A 24319-nucleotide genomic window follows, 5' to 3' on the forward strand; every position below is an offset into this window, starting at 1 on the left:
TTGTGGAAATAATTCAAAATGTTCTCTTTCCTAAATGAATAAACATGAATACTCACATACTTGCTCATTTTTGAAGAGTATACCTCATTTCTCTCATTTTTGAAGGATAAACACACATACCATATTTTATAAATCTCAAGACATAATTTTTGTCACATTATGACATCTCAATTGATGGCTGCTTAGGTTTAACAAAATCCAGAGGAGTGTATACAGTACGTAGTTTTCCTGTGCTAAGTCACTTCAGTTGTGTCCCCCTTGGTGTAATCCTATGGACTATACCCCGCCAGGCTCCTCTGTCCATGGGGTTCTCCAGGCAAGAATACTGGAGTGCGCTTCCATTTCCTTCTCCAGGGCATCTTCCCAACCCAAGGATGGAATCCATGTCTCGTAGTCTACTGCACTGGCAGGCAGGTTCTTTACCATTAGCGCCACCTAGGAAGCCAATGGTTTTCCTGTGGTTGGTAATGTGTGCTGTGATTTTTATGCTGTAAAGCCTTCAGGAGACTCATGGTTGCAACCATGGAAGCAAAATAAGATTTTTGCACTTAATAATCTGACCTAGTTTATCCATTTATATTATTTAGAAGATTATTTCCTGATTGTCCTCCTTGGTGAGAGTTGTTAAATCTCAAACTTTTAAGACTCCCATTGACAGTTGTAAAATATGAAAGAACGTGCACTCATTTTCTGTAGTTTTGTACCTTTTGAATTCACGGCAGTTGTATCCAGTATTTTGTTAGCTTTTCTTCGTTGATGTTTTTTTCATAGTACATTTTACTGCTGGGAAGCGGATTACGTTAACAGGACTCTTTTTCTTCTTTTCTATAGGAATAAATCAAATGTAAAAATTCTATGTGTATCTTACATAAGTTTAGGTAGTTACAACTTTAAATTGCCCCAAGAATCCTCAATTGGACAGTTGTATAATGAGCAGAGGGTGGGGTGTGGAGGGGTGGGCATGGTGCTGGGGGATCATGCAACTGATTACCAGGGCTATCTTTTTGTCTCACTACATTTGGAGTCATTTGAATAATTATCTTCCCCTCCAATGTCCTCTTCTAGCAGAAAAATGTGCATGCAAAAGGAGAAATCATGCAAGTAATACAAGTCCTCAAGTGCAAAGGATTTCAGAAATACTTAATACATATTTGCATTTTTAATTTGCTTCCTTATGAACAAGATGGGATAATTTGTAGTAGCTATGGTTGCTCAGGTTAATTTGTTATAAGTCAGTGAAAATACACAGTTTTGTCTTAGATCTCGCTGCTGCAGTGTATGGTAGTTACTTTGCTCATCACCGGACAGGTAATTTAAAAGCTGAAATTTTCTTAATTTAGGTCAGTTGATAAATTTAACAATTACACTGTTAATATATTTGTCTAAAACTGATGGTTTTCCATACTTGGCTACACAATGGAGCCAGCTAGAGAGAATTATAAAAATACTCGTTGGTCTCACCCCCGAGACTCGTGGTGAATTGGTCTGGCTGAGCAGAGGAAGTTTTAAACTTCCCTTGCTGCTGCTGCTGCTAAGTCGCTTCAGTCGTGTCCGACTCGGTGCGACACCATAGACGGCGACCCACCAGGCTCCCCTGTCCCTGGGATTTTCCAGGCAAGAGTACTGGAGTGGGGTGCCATTGCCTTTTCCAAAACTTCCCCTAGGTGACGCTAATGTTTGAAAACTAAGATCTAAACTCTTCTTAGCTCAGATCTTAATTTTTCCAAGACAGCTTTAGAAAATTTCTGAGTGAATTACATTTTTAAGTATTTCTTACTGAAAATTTGATTCTGCTTCAATAACCAGGTTCGCTTCCAGAACTAAGAGATCAAAACATAGATAATTATATCAAGTCCTTTTGATCACAAAAAGATAACTAACAGCATAAATTTTTTTATCTTTATCTAAAAATATCTCTTGGCCTAAAAAAGTCTTCTGTAGAGCACATATCAAGTTGATTAGTACACAAATTGCTTATCTGTTATCTAAATTATACTATATGGTAAAATACTCAGGGATTTTTTTTGAATTTTAAAACAAAATTATTTTTAATACTTCTTTAAAAGTAATCTTTGCAGGTTAATTAGGTTTGCTATACACCAAAAATTTATTTAATTTATAAGAAAGCAAAAAGTAATTATTTTAATTTTCAGGATGAAGTCTGGCATTTCACATTTCTGCCAAGCCTATCCCTCATGCTTGCCAACCAGGACCTCCGGCAGATCTCTACTTAGCCACATCATTACTGTTCCCTGGCCAGTCTATGTCTACTGCTCCTTCAGGAAGACATCCCATGTACTCTCAACACCCCAAAGAACAGAGGTGTCTCTTTACCCTCCATTGCTACTGACTTGGAAGAATCCACTGTAGTCTAATCATCTCTTCACTTGTCTGTTTCTCACAATGTATATGCTTTGAGGTTCAGGGACCGAGTCGTGTTCAATTTAGTAACTAGCCACATGCTCTAGTGGGTTTCCCAGGTGGCTCAGTGGTAAAAGAATCTGCCTGCCAACGCAGGAGACGGGTTCCATCCCTGGGTTGGGAAGATCTTCCGGAGGAGGGCATAGCAACCCACTTCAGTATTCTTGCCTGGAGAATCCCATGGACAGAGGACAGGCTACAGTCCATGGGGTCGCAAAGAGTGGGACTTAACTGAGCGACTAAGCTTGCAGGCATGGTCTAGTGTCAGGCTCAAAGGTATTCAGTATGCTAATACAGCTAGTACTGGGACTAGGAGCACACCAGACCCGGCAGGGCTGCAGTGATACACTGTGTCCAGAAGAGGGTGCAGGAGAGGGCTGTTAAGCTGGAAGAGATCAAGGGCTTCTCTAGAAGTCCACCAGTGACAGAAGCCATTGGATACAAAATATCCAAGAGCTGGTAGCTCAGAGTAATTCAAGGGGCCTATTATCTCCTGGCCGGGAGGACCAACCCCACGTCCAAGGAGCCGTGGCTGCGCAGGCGCAGGAGGGCCTAGAGGAGCTATCCCACATTGAAGGTCAGGAAGGACGGCGGTGAGGAGATACCCCTCGTCCAAGGTAAGGAGCAATGGCTGCGCTTTGCTAGAGCAGCCATGAAGAGATACCCCACGCCCAAGGTAAGAGAAACCCAAGTAAGACAGTAGGTGTTGCAAGAGGGCAACAGAGGGCAAACACACTGAAACCATACTCACAGAAAACTAGTCAATTTACTCACAGAAGACCACAGCCTTGTCTAACTCAATGAAACTAAGCCATGCCCGTGGGGCAACCCAAGATGGGCGGGTCATGGTGGAGAGATCTGACAGAATGTGGTCCACTGGAGAAGGGAATGGCAAACCACTTCAGTATTCTTGCCTTGAGAACCCCATGAACAGTATGAAAAGGCAAAATGATAGGCTACTGAAAGAGAAACTCCCCAGATCAGTAGGTGCCTAATATGCTCCTGGAGATCAGTGGAGAAATAACTCCAGAAAGAATGAAGGGATGGAGCCAAGGCAAAAACAATACCCAGCTGTGGATGTGACTGGTGGTAGAAGCAAGGTCCGATGCTGTAAAAAGAAATATTGCATAGGAACCTGGAATGTCAGGTCCATGAATCAAGGCAAATTGGAAGTGGTCAAACAAGAGATGGCAAGAGTGAATGGCGGTCGACATTCTAGGAATCAGCAAACTGAAATGGACTGGAATGGGTGAATTTAACTCAGATGACCATTATATCTACTACTGCGGGCAGGAATCCCTCAGAAGAAATGGAGTAGCCATCATGGTCAACAAAAGAGTCCGATATGCAGTACTTGGATGCAATCTCAAAAATGACAGAATGATGTCTGTTCATTTCCAAGGCAAACCATTCAATATCACAGTAATCCAAGTCTATGCCCCAACCAGTAACGCTGAAGAAGCTAAAGTTGAACAGTTCTATGAAGACCTACAAAACCTGTTAAAACTAACACCCAAAAAAGATGTCCTTTTCATTATAGGGGACTGGAATGCAAAAGTAGGAAGTCAAGAAACACCTGGAGTAACAGGCAAATGTGGCCTTGGAATACGGAATGAAGCAGGGCAAAGACTAATAGAGTTTTGCCAAGAAAATGCACTGGTCATAACAAACACCCTCTTCCAACAACACAAGAGAAGACTCTATACATGGACATCACCAGATGGTCAACACCGAAGTCAGATTGATTATATTCTTTGCAGCCAAAGATGGAGAAGCTCTATACAGTCAGCAAAAAAAACACCAGGAGCTGACTGTGGCTCAGACCATGAACTCCTTATTGCCAAATTCAGACTGAAATTGAAGAAAGAAGGGAAAACCACCAGACCATTCAGGTATGACCTAAATCAAATCCCTTATGATTTATACAGTGGAAGTGAGAAATAGATTTAAGGGCCTAGATCTGATAGATAGAGTGCCTGATGAACTATGGAATGAGGTTCGTGACATTGTACAGGAGACAGGGATCAAGACCATTCCCATAGAAAAGAAATGCAAAAAAGCAAAATGGCTGTCTGGGGAGGCCTTACAAATAGCTGTGAAAAGAAGAGAAGCAAAAGGCAAAGGAGAAAAGGAAAGATACAAACATCTGAATGCAGAGTTCCAAAGAATAGCAAGAAGAGATAAGAAAGCCTTCTTTAGCGATCAATGCAAAGAAATAGAGGAAAACAACAGAATGGGAAAGACTAGAGATCTATTCAAGAAAATCAGAGATACCAAAGGAATATTTCATGCAAAGATGAGCTCGATAAAGGACAGAAACAGTATGGACCTAACAGAAGCAGAAGATATTAAGAAGAGATGGCAAGAATACACAGAACTGTACAAAAAAGATCTTCACGACCAAGATAATCACGATGGTGTGATCACTGACCTAGAGCCAGACATCCTGGAATGTGAAGTCAAGTGGGCCTTAGAAAGCATCACTATGAACAAAGCTAGTGGACGTGATAGAATTCCAGTTGAGCTATTCCAAATCCTGAAAGAGGATGCTGTGAAAGTGCTGCACTCAATATGCCAGCAAATTTGGAAAACTCAGCAGTGGCCACAGGACTGGAAAAGGTCAGTTTTCATTCCAATCCCAAAGAAAGGCAATGCCAAAGAATGCTCAAACCACCACACAATTGCACTCATCTCACACGCTAGTAAAGTACTGCTCAAAATTCTCCAAGCCGGGCTTCAGCAATATGTGAACCGTGAACTTCCTGATGTTCAAGCTGGTTTTATAAAAGGCAGAGGAACCAGAGATCAAATTGCCAACATCCGCTGGATCATGGAAAAAGCAAGAGAGTTCCAGAAAAACATCTATTTCTGCTTTATTGACTATGCCAAAGCCTTTGACTGTGTGGATCACAATAAACTGTGGAAAATTCTGAAAGATATGAGAATACCAGACCACCTGATCTGCCTCTTGAGAAATCTGTATGCAGGTCAGGAAGCAACAGTTCGAACTGGACATGGAACAACAGACTGGTTCCAAATAGGAAAAGGAGTACGTCAAGGCTGTATATTGTCACCCTGTTTATTTAACTTATATGCAGAGTACATCATGAGAAACGCTGGACTGGAAGAAACACAAACTGGAATCAAGATTGATGGGAGAAATATCAATAACCTCAGATATGCAGGTGACACCACCCTTATGGCAGAAAGTGAAGAGGAACTCAAAAGCCTCTTGATGAAAGTGAAAGTGGAGAGTGAAAAAGTTGGCTTAAAGCTCAGCATTCAGAAAACAAAGATCATGGCATCCACTCCCACCACTTCATGGGAAATAGATGGGGAAACAGTGGAAACAGTGTCAGACTTTATTTTTCTGGGCTCTAAAATCACTGCAGATGGTGACTGCAGCCGTGAAATTAAAAGACCCTTACTCCTTGGAAGGAAAGTTATGACCAACCTAGATAGCATGTTCAAAAGCAGAGACATTACTTTGCCAACAAAGGTTCGTCTAGTCAAGGCTATGGTTTTTCCTGTGGACATGTATGGATGTGAGAGTTGGACTGTGAAGAAGGCTGAGCACCGAAGAATTGATGCTTTTGAACTGTGGTGTTGGAGAAGACTCTTGAGAGTCCCTTGGACTGCAAGGAGATCCAACCAATCCATTCTGAAGGAGATCAGCCCTGGGATTTCTTTGGAAGGAATGATGCTAAAGCTGAAACTCCAGTACTTTGGCCACCTCATGCGAAGAGTTGACTCATTGGAAAAGACTCTGATGCTGGGAGGGATTGGGGGCAGGAGGAGAAGGGGACGACAGAAGATGAGATGGCTGGATGGCATCACTGACCCGATGGACGTGAGTCTGAGTGAACTCAGGAAGTTGGTGATGGACAGGGAGGCCTGGCGTGCTGAGATTCATGGGGTCGCAAAGAGTCGGACACGACTGAGCGACTGATCTGATCTGATTATCTCCTCAGGAGGTAAGAAGACTTCAGAAATATTAGTGCCTAATTTGTGTCTGAGGCATCATTTATTACTACTCCTGTTGCATTGTTTAGTCACTAAGCTGTGTCCAACTCTTTCAGACCCCATGGACTGTAGCCTGCCAGGCTCCTCTGTGCATGGGATTTCCCAGGCAAGAATACTGAAGTGGCTTGCCATTTCCTTCTCCAGATCTTCCTTACCTAGGGATTAAACCTGTGTCTCCTGCATTGCAGGTGGATTCTTTTTACCACTGAGCTACTTGGAGCAACTAAAGAATGGAGGTTAAATAATGTGTTAAGAAGCAGAGTTGAAATTTGATCCCAGGTCCACCTTCCTCCAAAGCCCACGTGGTACCAGTCCTCTAGGAGCAGAAACAAGTGGAGTTGGAGAATCAAGAGATCCTCCTTTACAGCTCATCTCCATTTCCAGTTCTCTAGAGACCTCTCTCCCAATTCCTTAACCAGGTCAAGTCTCTCTCCCTCTCAGGTTCTCTCATGGTTCTCACGCCCCACCTGTAAAATCCATATGACATGAGACTTTACACACATTTGCTTAATACATTCTTGGTTCTCCCACTGTGTCAGGGGTTGGCAAACTGCAGGCACAATTCTGCTAATGATGGCAGATCTGAGTAGATGCTACAGAGACCTCATGCGTGACAAAGCTGAAAAAATACTATGGCCCTTTAATATTTGCAGACTTTTGTGCTAGATTATGAGTTCTATTTGGTGGGGATTATATCTGTTTTCATTGACCACTATAACCCTAGAGCCTAACATGGTACTTGGCACAAAATAGGCTTCAGTAAATACTTCTGGAATTCAGTTTAGAGTTAATAGTGAAATGTGGATGCAACCCTAAAAACAGGAGGAATTTCAAGTATCAGTATGCCCAATTAGGAACATTTCAGTGGCTGCAAACAGTACTGGCTTTTTACACTGAAATTCCTCCATTCAAAAATCTATTGACTGAAAATATATTCAGTAGAAATATATGTTTTTTTCTCATAAAATTTAGTGATATTCTTTTCATTTCCAACCACAAAAGGAGAACATTTAAATTTTTCCAGAATAGGCATCATATAACAGAGCTTGTTCATCACTGAATGGTCTAGAACAAAGAAATCATCGCATCCCTTATTCTCTATTTGTCTCAGTGGATATGATCCTTAGGGTTTGCCATGTTGCCAAGAAAGCGCACCCACTCCATGAGTGAGCAAAGGAAAAGGTACCTTACAGAGTTTGGCAAACATCTACTGTTTATCTACTGTTCGCCTAAACAGTAAATACTTTAGGTGGGGTGAGTCATGGGGTCCCTGTCACAGTGTCTGTTGTTGTAGCACAAATGCAGCTAAATGAATGTGTGAAGGTATGAGCAGGGCTGGGATTGAATAAAACTTTATCTCTGCATATAGAAATTTGAATTTCATATAACTTTCTAGTTGGTCGTGGTGTTCAGTCATTCAGTCATGTCTGACTCTTTGCAACCCCTTGGACTGCAGCACGCCAGGCTTCCCTGTCCATCACCAACTCTCGGAGCTTGCTCAAACTCATGTCCATCAAGTCAGTGATGCCATCCAACCATCTCATTCTCTATAATCTCCTTCGCCTCCCGCCTTCTATCTTTTCAAGCATCAGGGTCTTTTCCAGTGAGTCAGCTCTTTGCATCAGGTGGCCAAAGTATTGCAGCTTCAGCTTCAGCTTCACGCCTTTCAATGAATATTTAGGGTTGTTTTCCTTTAGGATTGACAGGTTTGATCTCCTTGCTGTCCAAGGAACTCTCAAGAGTCTTCACCAGCATCACAATTTGAAAGCATCAGTTCTTAGGTGCTCGGCCTTCTTCTTTTTTAAAATTATTTTCATTGGAGGCTAATTACTTTACAATATTGTAATGGTTTTTTGCCATACATCGACATGAATCAGCAATGGTCCAACTCTCACATCCATACATGACTACTGGGGAAACCATAGCCTTGACTAGATGGACCTTTGTTGGCAAAGAAATGTCTCTGCTTTTTAATATGCTGTCTGGGTTGGTCATAACTTTTCTTCCAAGAAGCAAGCATCTTTTAATTTCATGGCTGCAGTCACCATCTGCAGTGATTTTGGAACCCAAGAAAGTAAAGTTTGTCACTGTTTCCACTGTTTCCTCATCTATATGGCATGAAGTGATGGGACCAGATGGTATGATTTTAGTTTTTGGAATGTTGAATTTTAACCCAGGTTTTTCACTCTCCTCTTTCACCTTCATCAAGAGGCTCTTTAGTTCTTCTTTCTGCCAAGGGGTGGTGTCATCTACATATCTAAGGTTATTGAATCTGGTACTGGCCAATATTATCCTTTTGATTTTTTCTAACCATTTGAAAATACAAAAACCATTCTTAGCTCTGAGCCCTACAAATATAGGAGGGAAGCAGCTTTGGTCCCTTGGTCGTAGTTTAGTGACCCTTGTTGTAGACAATAAGACTTGCTCAGGAATCTCCACACCATTGTTGATATCTAGGAACACAGGCAGCAACTGAGAATAGGGGAGGAGTTTAAAACTAAAAGCCCCCAGCTTCGATTTCTCTAAAGTTTTCATCAGACTACAACAAACTTTCCTTACAGTTTGTGGTTTGGTTATAATGACAACCTGAGCAAAAACTGTGAGCATCGGAAACTGAGGTGAGCGCTCTCCAAACTCTCTTGAGTTTGTATCATGTGCCCCAGTTTACTTATACACTATAAATACATATAATGATGTGTACAATATCAGACAGAAATTTTAAAAGATAACTAAATTTTTCCAGTAGTCATGTATGGATGTGAGAGTTGGACTATAAAGAAGTTGAGCGCCGAAAAATTGATGCTTTTGAACTGTGGTGCTGGAGAAGACTCTTGAGAGTCCCTTGGACTGCAAGGAGATCAAACCAGTCCATCCTAAAGGAAATCAGTCCTGAATATTCATTGGAAGGACTGATGTTGAAGCTGAGACTCCAATACTTTGGCCACCTGATGTGAAGAACTGACTCGTTGGAAAAGACCCTGATGCTGGGAAAGATTGGAGGCAGAAGAAGAAGAGGATGAAAGAGGATAAGATCACTGGATGGCATAGCCAACTTGATAGACATGAGTTTGGGCGAGCTCTGGGAGTTGGTGGTGGACAGGGAAGCCTGGCATGCTGCAGTCCCTGGGGTTGCAGAATCAGACACGACTGAGCAACTGGACAACAACAATTATGTTCTTGTTCTGTGTGGCGGGAATACCATAACATAGCAAAAATGTTAAAATTTTTGCCTGATAGTGTGTATATGTGTGTGTGACTTTTATGCTTTTCATACTTGCAATATTTCATAATTAATATTAACTGGAACTTGTTCCAGTTGCCTAGAATAAGCACAGCTTAAGAGTCACGTATACTGATTGCCTATCAAATGAAGTTAAATTTTAATGAAATGACTGTACCATTTGGATGATATAAAAATAAATGCCACATACTGGATTGACCCATTGTACATGTGCATGCAGTTGCATCCGACTCTGTGACCGCATGGACTGTAGCCTGCCAGGCTCTTCTGTCTGGGGAATTTTCCAGGCAAGATTACTGGAGTGGGTTGTCATTTTTTTCTCCAGGGGATCTTTCCACCCAGGGATTGAACCCATGTCTCGTGCATCTCCTGCACTGGCAGGCAGGGTCTTTACCAGCTAAGCCACCAGGGAAGCCCATTATTTATATTTTATTTGGGTTGGTTTTCACACAAAGCAACTATTACTATTACTCTCTTCTGGACACGATATCTTGAAATGGAAGTAAAAATTAAAATCCATGCTGAAAAATGGAATATACAAACTGACAATGGCCAGACCATACATGACAACAGACCCATGAATTGACCATATATGCAATTAGCCCAGAATAGACATAATTTGATCAATGACTGCCAACTTCCCTTCTTTATAACCCTTCTTCTAACTCAGGACCAACCAGAGAAGAGCCAAATATGCTCACTAATCTATCACATAGGCTATCCAGCTTCTAGTCAGCCTGTTGCCAGCAATGCCAACAACCTCCAGTCAGAACACACCTGAAGCTTTCCTTTCCCACCCTCAACACTGAACCTCCCCCACTCCCCTGCCTGCCTCTGAATCTGCCCAAAACAAGTGATGATGACACCTACTCCCTTGTTCTGCCAAGCTTTACGCCTCAGCTTGTTCTCATTTGGGGGCCTTCCATTATTTCCATGCTGCAATCCTCCACTTTCAATAGGTTATCAGTTCTCAAAGTACCAGAAAAGGGGAATATGGTATTAGTTTTTCAGTGGGTTTAGCTTTTCAATATAGTACATTTAAATTTTCTCCAATGTAAAGATTCCATCAGGTTTCAGACAAAAAGGGAAGATTTTCTCAAGTGAAAACAGCGCAATTGAAGAAACTATTTAGCTCTTAAAAGTCGACTTGATCTACAGTTACTAGGGATGGCCTGACCTAGCAAAGAAAATGCAGAGTTAAGCAAGATGCACAAAGACTCTTTGTGCAATAAGATATAATAAGTATAGGGGCTTCCCTGGTGGTTCAGGGGTAAAGAATCTGCCTGCAGTGCAAGAGGCTTGGGTTCAGTCCCTGGGTCAGGAAGATCCCCTGGAGGAGGAAATGGCAACCCGCGCCAGTATTCTTGCATGAGAAATCCCACAGACAGAGCAGCCTGGCGGGCTTCAGTCCATAGGATCACAAAGAGTCTGACATGACTGAAACCACTGAGCATGCACATAATAAGTATCATCAAGGTGGAACATGATGATAAACACAACTTTTTGGTTAATAAGATTCACCCACAAAATTCCTTAGTGGCTGCTAAAACATTATTTCTTTTATCAAGCAACACCCTCAGAACACTGGGTTTTTGTGTTTTTTTAACCAAATATCTAGATGTCTTTAATTGTGCCACTTTCTTTCATTTTACTTTTATTTCACTTGTTTTATTTTTTACAACTCACCTTTAGTATGGCTTATCTAATGATGATGCTCTTAAATCTTAATAACCTCTAATAGATCTGTATACTTGTCAGATGATACCATTTTCATTTCACCTCTCCATCTCTCCCCTATGCTCTATTCTCCTTCCTTCTGACAGCGCCCTCTACCTCCACCATCCCACCTTTTCAAGGGATTCCAGTGCTGGGATCCCTGGGCTGTACTGGCCAAGGATTCACCTCTGCTTCTCACTGGAGTCCTGGTATGGACAGTTCTGTGGCCCTGGCATCTAACACGACTCTGGAGTAGGGACTGAGGATGAAAGTTGATCTTCCTCTGAAAAGACTGGGTTGCTTGTTCTTGAGTCAGCTGTGTTATAATCGATGTGTTAACATCTCAGAAGACCCAGAAAGCATCATTAGACTTTCAGAGAAGGCAACACTTCCTGTTTCTAATGCTAAACTCAGCTCAGGAAGACAGGGCAAAATGATGTTCAATATTTTATTTTAAAAGATAAGGAAGCATGTAAAAGAATTCAAAAAGATTTGGGGGGAGGAGTATTTTTAAAAATCGGAAAGAAGTTGAGATTCAGTTATTTAGGAGACTAACTAAGATAAAAAAGGAGGCTTGCCCAACACTGCTACATTGCCATATTCAATCCCACAAATGAGAATCAACATTCAGTGAACATATGTGATATTATTGGGAATAGATTATTGCAGATAACTAAATTATTGGTTGGCATTCTTTTGGGGGACTATTTTTGATGTCACGGGTGACAGTAAAATAGCAGAAAGTTCTTGAGATGTTACTTACTGAGAAAGTCTGTCTCCGATTCCTTTTCCATAAGACTACGCATCTCATCAAGGTCTGATTGAAGCAAAATACTGATTTGCTCGATTTTTTCATCTCTTTCACACAGCTTGCCTATCAGATTTTTTATTTCTCTCAAGGTCTCATTACCACTTTCTATCAGTTCCTTAAAAAAAGTAGCATTTGGGGGTATGTGAATATAAATAGCAACAAAATAAATAAAAACATCTTGTACAAGTGAGTCATGCACAAGACAAAAATACACACACAATATTGGTACTAGTTGTGTAAAGTAAGTGTCTTACACAGAAAATTCACAAAGTTCTGTAAAGGATGTTAGAAAAGTGAATTAACAAATGAGATTTAATAGAATGCTCACTAAACTCAAAATTCTAACTGGGTAGGGTAGTGGTGGCGGCATAAAAAAGCAGCTCATCTTAGGAGCACCACACAACTGCAGAGGAGACTCAGTGCGGCTTGCAGCTTAAGAGAAAGAAGCTTGCAGTTAGGGAGGTCCGAGCTTTAAATCCCCGAAAGCTCATCAGTGGGCTTCCCTGGTGGCTCACATGGTCCTGCAATGCAGAAGACCTGAGTTCAGTCCATGCGTTGGGAAGATCTCCTGGAGAAGGGAATGGCCACCCACTCTGTATTCTTGCCTGGAGATTTCAATGGACAGAGGAGCCTGGAGGGCTACAGTCTGGTCTTGGGCAAGTCACTTCAATTGTCTGAGTCTCAGTTGCTTCATCTAAAAAAGGCATTACTAGCACTTCTCTTAGCCTCTGTTTAAGGGTTAAACAAGGATCACAGGTAATCTTTAGTTACTTAGAAAGTAGCAGAACCAGGATCTATATTCTAGTCTACCTGCTTCTAAAGCAGGGAGAGATGGAGATGGTGCATAGCTGGTAAAATGTGGAGGAAAGAGAGAGTGCAGAACTGACAAATTTGTCCTAAAATAATCTGTCTTCCGTTTATGCTTGGAAATAAAAATGTCATTCCCACTTTAGCTGAAGTGGTAGAGTGGGAAGATAGCTTCCCAAAGGATGAAGATTTCATAATGACATTTTATATTCTTAAGAATAAGACAACAGGCCCAAAATGGAGTCACTTACACTAAATCCCACGTCACCAAACTGAGAGACTTAATTAGTTTCAGTTCTCTTAGAAATGGAATCTTAACCAGTCCATCAGGAATTAGCTGATCAGCACTAAATAGGTAATCTGCCTGGTCGATCCCTGCCATCCCTGAAAGGGAAGTGGCCTTGCAATATGGAACCTGCCATTTTTGCCTGGAATGACTTCCTTGTTCTTGCTCCCTCTGCCTATAAAAGTCTTTCATTTTGTACAGATCCCCAGAGCTTCTTCCTGTCTGCTAGCTAAAATGCTGCCTGATTTGTGAGGTGTTGCACAGTGGTCATGTATGGATGCGAGAGTTGGACTGTGAAGAAGGCTGAGCGCTGAAGAATTGATGCTTTTGAACTGTGGTGTTGGAGAAGACTCTTGAGAGTCCCTTGGACTGCAAGGAGATCCAACCAGACCATTCTGAAGGAGATCAGCCCTGGGATTTCTTTGGAAGGAATGATGCTGAAGCTGAAACTCCAGTACATTGGCCACCTCATGGGAAGAGTTGACTCATTGGAAAAGACTCTGATGCTGGGAGGGATTGGGGGGCAGGAGGAGAAGGGGACGACAGAGGATAAGATGGCTGGGTGGAATCACTGACTCGATGAACATGAATCTGAGTGAACTCCGGGAGTTGGTGATAGACAGGGAGGCCTGGCGTGCTGTGATTCATGGGGTTGCAAAGAGTCGGACACGACTGAGCGGCTGAACTGACTGACTGACTGACTGCACAAAGCCAATAAAATCTTTAAAACTGATTCAGTTGAGATTTGATTTGTGACAACACAAAGAACACATTTTAGGATGTGATGATCACATGAGCTCTGTCTTCCTTCCTTACACACACACTTATTAGGTAGGTAGATATCTTAGAAATATGATACTTATGAAGGCAACATAAAAAAGCTCACCTTAAGTGTAGTCCAAAATTCAGCCCACAAATCCGAATATTGTGCTAAATTAAAGATTTTTAAAATGCAAAGGTTACTGAAATAATTTGAACATTTTATTCAAGTAATGCTATTTGTTTTTCAAAAACCATTTTTATCTATAAGTTTTTACTTCTGAAATGTCAGACTAACACTTGCCCTGCCACTGTAAAAAAAAGGAGAAAATGGGACTAAATATATAAAACAAATAAGTTTGCTGCAATATCCAGTTTTCAGATACTGGAGAATGGGCAACATGGAACGGTGACACCTAAAAGAAGGGAGCTCTCCTCCGGTCACTGGGCTCTCCTGGAGGGGTGCAAGCTGAGCAAGACAGGCTTGCACACAGACACAGAAATCTGTTCAAAGATTAACAAATCAAATCCAGCAATATATGAAAACAGTAACAGCTTTTGAATAAGTGGATCTTATCGCAGGAGTGGAAGATTGGTTTGACATTCCAAAGTCAATCAGTGCAATTTTCCGCACTAACCTTGTAAAGGAGAAACACCACCTGAGCATCTCAGTAGCTGCTTGAGCCGCTGAGGTCACTCACAACGGCACTGCATGCCCATGTGACGGACCCCCTCCAATAAATACCCTGGACACCCAACCCTGTGAGCTCCCCTACCGGGCACCAGTTTGCATGCGTCACGCACCACTGCTGGGGGAGTTAAATGCATGCCACTGGGGTGTAACTCTACTGTAACTCCACTGGGAGAGGCCACCTGCAGGCTTGCACCTAGTTTCCACCAAGCCCTTTTCCCTTCCCTGATTTTACTCGGTATCCTTGTAACAGACAATAACCATCAAGCATAACAATGTCTGAGTCCTGTGAATCCTTCCAGCTAATCACTGGGATTGAGGATGTTCTTGTGGACCTCTGAAACTTTACTAACAGCTGTGAAATCTTGCTGAGAAAAATTAAGTAAGTTCTAAATAAATGGACGTATACACTGTATTCTTGGATTGGAAGTCTTCACTTTGTTAAGATGTAAATTCTCCTCAGATTGATTTATAGATTCAACACAAACTCAATTAAGATCTGAGCAGGGGTACACATGTGTGTAGATTAATAAGCTAATTCTAAAGCTTATATGGAAATCAAAATATCTAAAATAGCCAAAATGATTCTAACAGAGAAGCACAAATGAGAAGAACTAACATTACATGATATTACAGATTGAATATGAAACTATAGCAATCAGGACAGTGTGATGTTGGTATAAATTCAGATACTTAGAATAAAGGAACAGATTCATAAAAGTGATTTTTTTAAAAAGTCATTGAGTAATACAATGCTAGAAGGAAAGTCTTTTCAAAAATGGTGCTGGAACAACTGAATATGCATAAGAGAAAACCATTATATTTCAACCTTACCTCATACCACATGAAAGAGTTAACTTTCATCCCTGGTTAAAGGGATCTAGACATTAAAGCTAAAAAACTAGTTGGTGATGGACAGGGAGGCCTGGTGTGCTGCAGTCCATGGGGTCACAAAGAGCTGGACACGCCTGAGCGACTGAACTGAACTGAACTGAAAAACTAATAGAGAAAACATAGGAAAAACTCTGAGAACTAGGCTTAGACAAAAAAGGACACAAAACATACTAATGCTAAAAAGACAAACTAGATAAAGCAGACTTTTGCTCAAAAGAAAATTTTAAACTTTTTTCTAGGGCACCATTAAGTAAATGAAAAGTCAAGCCTTAGACTTAAAAAGGACTCATTTCCAGACTATATAAATATTTTAACTCAATAGGAAACACAAAGAACACAAAGCAAAGGGCAAAATATTTGGAAAGACATGTGGCACTGACTTTTAAGGTCAAGTCACAATGCCATGAACTTCTACTTTGTTTTCTTGGAATGTTAGCTTTTGAAACACAGCAGGTCAAGCAGCTGCACGTATGGAGAGGCCACACAGAGGTGTTCTGGTTAGCAGTCTCCCCAGAATTCAGCTGAGAGCCAGCATCGACACCAGACACATGAGTGAGCGGGTCTGCAGAGAACTCCAGTCCCCAGCTGCTGAATTATCCCTCAGCCATCAAGTTGCCCCAGCTGATGTGAAGTAGAACAGGCAGGAGTTGCCTCCACTAAGTTCTAACCAAACTGACAATTTGTAAGCCAAGTAATTTGCAATGCTTGTTATGTTGTAACAGATAATTTGTCAACAACATAACATAAAAAATGATATGTAAGTGGCCAAAAAACACATGAGAAGATACTTAACCTTAGTCAACAGAAAATCTTAATCAAGAGGAAATGCCATTTCATAGCTGCTGCTGCTGCTGCTAAGTCGCTTCAGTCGTGTCCGACTCTGTGCGACCCCATAGACAGCAGCCCACCAGGTTCCCTCGTCCCTGGGATTCTCCAGGCAAGAACACTGGAGTGGGTTGCCATTTCCTTCTCCAATGCATGAAAGTGGAAAGTGAAAGTGAAGTCGCAGTTGTGTCTGACCCTCAGTGACCCCATGACTGCAGCCTACCAGGCTCCTCCATCCATGGGATTTTCCAGGCAGGAGTACTGAAGTGGGGTGTCATTGCCTTCTCCGATTTCATAGCTAGTAAATGGTTAAAATGACAACAATTTTAAGTGTTTTGACAATTTTAAGTGCTGGAGAGGATGTGGAGTATCCCATTGCTATTAGGATGATAAGTCTGTACAACTACTTTAGCAAACAGGCCATTTCTTATAAATCCAATGGTTCCCCTCCTTTGTATTTACCCAAGAGAAACTGAAATAAATATTCTCAAAAACACAAATAGTAACCCCCAAATGGAAACAATCCAAATGTTCCTCAGCTAGTGAAGGGATTAAACAAAATATGGTACATCCATTTAAAGGACCACTACCATACAGCTACTTCCCTGGTAGCTCAGATGGTAGAGAATCTGCCTTGCAATGTAGGAGACCCAGGTTTGATCCCTGAGTCAGGTAGATCCCTTGGTGAAGGGAATGGCAACCCACTCCAATATTCTTGCATGGAGAATTCCATGGATAGAGGAGGCTGGCAGGCTACAGTTCCTGGGGTCGCAAAGAGTCATACATGACTGAGCGACTAACACACTTTCACTATACAGCTATAAAAAAACAAACAAGGATATATGCAGCAACATAGATGGATCTTTAAAAAGTCTTCTGAGTAAAAGGAGCCAGGTACAAAACAGTACATGTTCTATCATCCCATTATACCCAGTCCTTAAGGACAGAGGCACTGTCCTTCAGTGGTTTCTGGGAATTGGAAGCAGACTGGAAAATCAACCATAAAGAGACACAAGGGATGCTTTTCAATGACGAAAATGTTCTGTATCTTTCTTGTAGTGGTTCTGGTGATATGTACACCTGTCAAAACTCATTTAACTTAAGATGGGTACATTTTATTATATCAAACCAGAAACATTGATTTCAACAAAACAGAACTTTATTTTTTCATATGTAAAAGGTCACTCATGACACATTACTTACTCTGAAGATCTGTCAGCTGACAAGACAGGTCACTTGAGGAGCGCACGAGGTCTTCTTCTCCCCTTTCGTATTGCTCTATGTTGTCCTTTAGGTATGCAATATACTGGAAATTAAAGGTGTATGGTTGCTTTAAGCTGTGGAATTATAGTAGGTTCATTATCTGTGTAGTCGCTTAGCAGACATCTATTGATCCCTCCTCTGTGTCCCATCATTCTAGCTGCCAAGGTGACAGTGGTAAGCACAGCCCTTGCTAAGTTAACATCCCGGGGAGGGAAATAAAGGACCTTGCTTCCTAGAAAGCATTTCAACGTCACCCAAATAAACATGATATGCTGAATTTGCCACAAAAATGAACGAAAAGGTATGCTGCCTAAATGCACTGTGTCCACAGGAAAAAAATGTTCCTTTTGGCAAAATGTGTGTTCAGTATATGCTACAAGGCAGCAACGCTGCCTCACTGGAGGTGTTCATAGGACCGCAGAGAGATGAGTTACCAAGCCGGGAGACCCTGTGGGATTGCTCACTCTAGTTGGACGTTTCATCGGGTTGGCTGGCAGTGACAACAGTGGCTTGGATATCAGACACGGCTTTCTGGTCCAACCACCCAGTGCTCAGGGACTCCAAAGTCTGGCAACTCTGAAAATGTGGGCTTTGGGACATAAAGTAGGCACTGGCTCAGTTTCGAGAGAGAAGTTGTCAAACACTAGAAACTACTGATAAAAATCTTAGAAATGGTCCCAGTGCCCTAGGAGAAGACATGGACCTGTTCCACAGGGCTGTTCATGAGGGTGTTCCAGAGGGGCTGTCCTGCAGCCTTACCCTGGGTCAGTCTTTGCACAGCTTGCTGGCAGGTTTTGTAGTAAATCTAAGTGAAAACTATCATAAGCCAAATCCAAGTCATCCTTCTTGCTCTCTTTGAACATGGCCCACTGTTTATAGACTTGTGTAGTTCAGGTGGCTTCCTGTAACTCTCTATTAGTCCCCTTTTCGGTCTTTTAGTCCCCTTTTGGTCTCTACTTCTACTGTTTCCTCTTTAAAAACTATCTTTCTTCCGAACTCTGTTCACACCTCACTGTTCTCATTAACTGTCCTCAAGGAATCTCACTATCTCCCAGGTGTAAATCCTACCTCTGTGCTAACGGCACCAGGTCAGATTTCTTCCTGGAGCTCCTCACCTGGTGTGATTAAATGCTCGTGCTCTGGGTGACTATGTATATGTGCCCTGGGTGGATTGTCACACTTAACAACCAAATTGTAATTATACATTTGTATACCTGTCTCCCCAACCAGACCGTGAGCTCTCTAAGGGTTTTGGGCTAGTGTCTTACCCATATTTGTATTCACTGTTTCATCCCTAGAACTTGGGACTCAGTGATGCTGAAAATGTTTGTTGAATGAAGGGATGAGATCATCAAAACAAAGAGTGATGAATGAATAAGATATAAGCATAGGGTCATCCAGGGCCTAGTAGATGGACCTTGAATCCAAAACAGAACTTTTAGAATCAATGTTTCATATAGTCATCCATTTGGTCACCCATTACCAAAATAGCAATGAAAATTCCAACTAAATTAATAAATAATCTACATCATCTTGATAGGAAGACAGTCTTGTGGAATGTTTCATAGGTGGATGGAATTTCTTACAAGGTTAGAAGGATGAAGATGTTGGATGTGTGTGGGTTACTGCAAATGGCACCTGGGCTCTGTGGAGCACATCTGCCTTTTCAAAGTAGACTCATATCTCTATGTCATTTAATTATACCGAAAAACACATGATATTACATAGATAATTGTTGCCATTTAGAGTCTTAGTGCTGTAGGACTGCCCAAAGTCACACTACAGGGTTACTACTGAGTGACAGACTCAAAGAAGTAAATCTTCAGTATAAATAAGCAAAACTTAATCTTTTGAGATTGAGACTTTCAATTTAAGGGTTGGATGAACAAATTCCTTTGCTATAAAAAGAACTATAATCAATCTGAAACAATCTAACTTTTAAAATGGCTAACAAACACATGAAAAGATGCTCAACATCACTCATTATCAGAGAAATGCAAATCAAAACCACTATGAGGTACCATTTCACGCCAGTCAGAATGGCTGCGCAAAAGTCTACAAGCAATAAATGCTGGAGAGGGTGTGGAGAAAAGGGAACCCTCTTACACTGTTGGTGGGAATGCAAACTAGTACAGCCACTATGGAGAACAGTGTGGAGATTCCTTAAAAAACTGGAAATAGGACTGCTTTATGATCCAGCAGTCCCACTGCTGGGCATACACACTGAGGAAACCAGAAGGGAAAGAGACACGTGTACCCCAATGTTCATCGCAGCACTGTTTATAATAGCCAGGACATGGAAGCAACCTAGATGTCCATCAGCAGATGAATGGATAAGAAAGCTGTGGTACATATACACAATGGAGTATTACTCAGCCACTAAAAAGAATACATTTGAATCAGTTCTAATGAGGTGGATGAAACTGGAGCCTATTATACAGAGTGAAGTAAGCCAGAAAGAAAAACACCAATACAGTATACTAACGCATATATATGGAATTTAGAAAGATGGTAACAATAACCCTGTAACGAGACAGCAAAAGAGACACTGATGTATAGAACAGTCTTTTGGACTCTGTGAGAGAGGGAGAGGGTGGGGTGATTTGGGAGAATGGCATTGAAACATGTATAATATCATATATGAAACGAGTCGCCAGTCCAGGTTCGATGCACAATACTGGATGCTTTGGGCTAGTGCACTGGGACGACCCAGAGGGATGGTATGGGGAGGGAGGAGGGAGGAGGGTTCAGGATGGGGAACACATGTGTACCTGTGGTGGATTCATTTTAATATATGGCAAAACCAATACAATATTGTAAAGTTAAAAAATAAAATTAAAAAATTAAAAAATAAATAAAATGGGCACAAGACTGAACATATACCTCACAAAGAGGGTCTCCAAGTGTAGCAAACAACATACAAATCATTTCCTGAATCATCAGAAAAATGCAAATTAAAACCACAGTGGGTCACCTCTACACACCCTCCAGAATGATTAAATTGAAAAAGGCTGAATTTTGCTCAGAATCAGGAATAACTACGCTCTCTTACACTACAGACGGGAGTGGCAGTTAGTGTCATGTCCTTGGGAGACCGCCCCTGTGCAATGCTGCTGCGTCACTTCAGATGTGTCCAACTCTGTGTGACCCCAGAGACGGCAGCCCACCAGGCTCCTCTGTCCCTGGGATTCTCCAGGCAAGAACACTGGAGTGGGTTGCCATTTCCTTCTCCAATGCATGAAAGTGAAAAGTGAAAGTGAAGTTGCTCAGTCGTGTCCAACTCTTAGCGACCCCATGGACTGCAGCCCACCAGGCTCCTCCACCCATGGGATTTTCCAGGCAAGAGCACTGGAGTGGGGTGCCACTGCCTTCTCCGCCCCTGTGCACTAGGGTGACCATTTGACCCTCTATGGCTCTAGAATGCCACTTGAGCTGTTTACCCAAAAGAAATACGTAACTACATTCATCAAAATACACGTAATAGAATTTTCATGGTAGTAGTCCAAATTAGAAACTCTCCAAACCCCCAGCAACAGCAGAGTGTATAAACTATAGTATAGTCATACAATGGAATACAATACATACAAACAGTAAAATACAGAACTGAGAATGAATGAACCATAACTTCACTCAATAAGAAGAAGAAACCTGGGAAGCATAATTTTGGGCAAAATAATATGTACTGTATCATTCCATACATATAATGTTCAAAAACAGGCAGAACTCATCTATAGTGTTAAAAATCAGTATAGCATATTGTGGGAGAGTATAGTATATGATATAGTATATCATGGGAAGGTCAATGACAGGAAGGCCCACAGAAGACATAGAAGACAGTATCTGGATTCTGTTGATGGATGCTTTGTTTCTTGATCTAGGTGTTGGTTATTCAATGTGTTAATTAAGCTGTGTATGATGTGGGCACTTCTCTCTGTGTACTTTAAGTTTCACTTAGAAAGTTTCAAGAGTTATTCTCTCCTTTTCTATCATAACTAGTACAGATATGGAAATCAACCATGACCATCGTACAAAGTAAAGTGCTCTTGAACTTACCTCTTTTAATCTTTTATTTTCCAGGATCAAAGCATCTGTTTTTAGGTCATGTAAATAGATTTCATTTTCTAAGCTTTTTAGAATTTCAAAATGAGCTTTGGTTTTATAGCTTTCATGCTCTCTTAACTGTTTCAACTCCTGCTTCACTTTCTTCTGCTCAAATATAAAATCCACAATTACCTTATAGAGTTCAACTAGCAGGGCACCAGTGTATTAAGCTGCCTGCACCACATTCAGAGAAGAGTTCTAATTACAGCTGACCCTTGAACAATGAGGGAGTGAGGGGCACCAACCCCTGCCCAGTCACAAATCTGGGTATAACTTTACAATTGGTACTCTATTTCCAGTTTCACATCTCCTGATTGAACCAACCACAGACCGTGTAGTGCATTCATTGAAAAAAATAATTCACAAATATATGGACACATGCAATTCAAACCCATATTGCTAAAGGGCCGACTGTAATTCCATGACCATCAGCAGAGGCTATGAACATCTTCCCTTGAAAAACTTTTAACTCCAAAGCTAATGGACTCTGGGAAGCAAGTCTATGGATCCCAAGTTCAGAGCTAAAGTCAAGCTATTGAGACAACTTCACAAAATAGAATATATCTTGATATATAAAGAATTGCCTGGCAAAATGAGGAGGAAGGGAGTAGAATTTATTGAGGTTTTTTCAGGGAGGATTTGATATTTGCTATTTCTCAAAGAATATTACTTTATGGATTTTTCTGAATTCTCTAGTCAGTTTTAGATTATTATACTGTTATAAATCACATAATCTTTGTATATTGTATAATTGCCCCAGCAGCATCCTATTAGGAAAATAGAATTATATATATAATATGCTGTTCTGCTGGTTGTTTAGTCACTAATGGTGTCTGACTTTTTTGCAATCCCATTGACTGTAGCCCACCAGGCTCCTCTGTCCATGGAATTTCCTACACCATATACTGGAGTAGGTTGCCATTTCCTTCTGCAGGGGATCCTCCCAATCCAGGGACTGAACCCGAATCTCCTGTGTCTCCTGCATTGGTAGGCAGATTCTTTACCGCTGAGCCGATGGAGAAGCTCAAATATATAGTATACTTGTAATTTTCCCCTTCATATTTTTCTATTTCAATAACACATTAAAAGTTACTTTTGATATCAAAGAATACATTTTATGTTTAATCAACTGCACATACATATGTTTATCACTATTGATTATAAAATGTTAGAAGGTAGTAAACATCCACTTACCTGCTCCTGTTTCATTCACTCTCCTAATCCCTACAACCTTTGCCCATTATCCTTGTCTTCATAGGAATTTACCAGAATAACAGATATGAAAAGAAGCTTACAAAGCATAATCCAATCTCTACTTTTTAAATAGGGCTTCCCAGGTGCTCAGTGACAAAGAATCTGCCTGCAATGCAGGAGGCACAGGAGATGTGGGTTCAATCCTTGGGTCAGGAAGATCCCCTGGAGAAGGGCATGGCAACCCACTCCAGTATTCTTTCTGGAGAATCTCCATGGACAGAGGAGCCTGGCGGGCTACATTCCTTGGGTCACAAAATTGTCGAACACAATTATTGCAATTTAGCATGCATGACACCTTTTAAGTAAGGAAAATGAACCCTCCCCCAGTGAGTGATTTTTCAGTGGTAACAGGTTACATGTTAATCTCTTCTAAAGCTGATCTCTCTCCCTCTACACATACACACACACGTGTATATATGTATGCTGCTGCTGCTGCTAAGTCACTTTAGTCGTATATGACTCTGTGCAACCCCATAGATGGCAGCCCACCAGCCTCCACTGTCCCTGGGATTCTCCAGGCAAGAACACTGGAGTGGGTTGCCATTTCCTTCTCCAATGCATGAAAGTGAAAAGTGAAAGTGAAGTCGCTAAGTCATGTCCGACTCTTCGCGACCCCATGGACTGCAGCCCACCAGGCTCCTCCATCCACATACATATATATGTATATATATATATGTCTCCAGCAGAGGCGTGGGTAGGTGATGGCCTGCTTCAGGGTCGGGGGCACTGAGTGTGGCAGTGTGTGCAAAGGACCTTTTGAAGGAGTCTCCATTATCTTCACTACCCCCGCCATTGTTTGGTTTCAGGTCAAACAACAGGGAGGGAACACAGTTCCGTCCATCAACAGAAAATTGAATTAAATTTGTACTGAGCATGGCCCCACCCATCAGAATAAGACCCAGTTTCCCCCACAGTCAGTCTCTCCCATCAGGAAGCCTCTTATCCTTATCCTTCAGAGGATAGACAGAATGAAAACCAAAATCACAGAAAGCTAATCAAACTGATCACATGGACCACAGCCTCGTCTAACTCAATGAAACTATGAGTCATACCATGTAGGGCCACCTAAGATGGACGGGTCATGGTGGAGAGTACTGACAAAATGTGGTCCACTGGAGAAGGCAATGGCAAACCACTTCAGTATTCTTGCTCTGACAACTTCATGCGACAACTCCATGAACAGTATGAAAAGGCAAAAAGATATGACACTGAAAGATGAACTCCCCA

General features: G+C 41.5%; 1 protein-coding gene across 1 annotated transcript in view; it reads right to left on the bottom strand.

Moving 5' to 3' along the window:
* Positions 1-711: 711 nt before the first annotated feature.
* Positions 712-24319, bottom strand: part of CCDC175 (coiled-coil domain containing 175) — a 77930-nt gene continuing 54322 nt past the window's right edge. Inside the window, exons 16-20 of the mRNA XM_055538233.1 lie at positions 21791-21943; positions 17678-17780; positions 14192-14235; positions 12165-12327; positions 712-825 (exon numbers count right to left, since the gene is read on the bottom strand). Coding sequence (XP_055394208.1) covers positions 740-825; positions 12165-12327; positions 14192-14235; positions 17678-17780; positions 21791-21943 — 549 coding nt within the window. The 3' untranslated portion in view covers positions 712-739. The remainder of the gene's footprint in view (positions 826-12164; positions 12328-14191; positions 14236-17677; positions 17781-21790; positions 21944-24319) is intronic.

The sequence above is a fragment of the Bubalus kerabau genome, chromosome 10 (assembly GCF_029407905.1).
Source record: "Bubalus kerabau isolate K-KA32 ecotype Philippines breed swamp buffalo chromosome 10, PCC_UOA_SB_1v2, whole genome shotgun sequence".
Classification (NCBI taxonomy): Eukaryota; Metazoa; Chordata; class Mammalia; order Artiodactyla; family Bovidae; genus Bubalus; species Bubalus kerabau.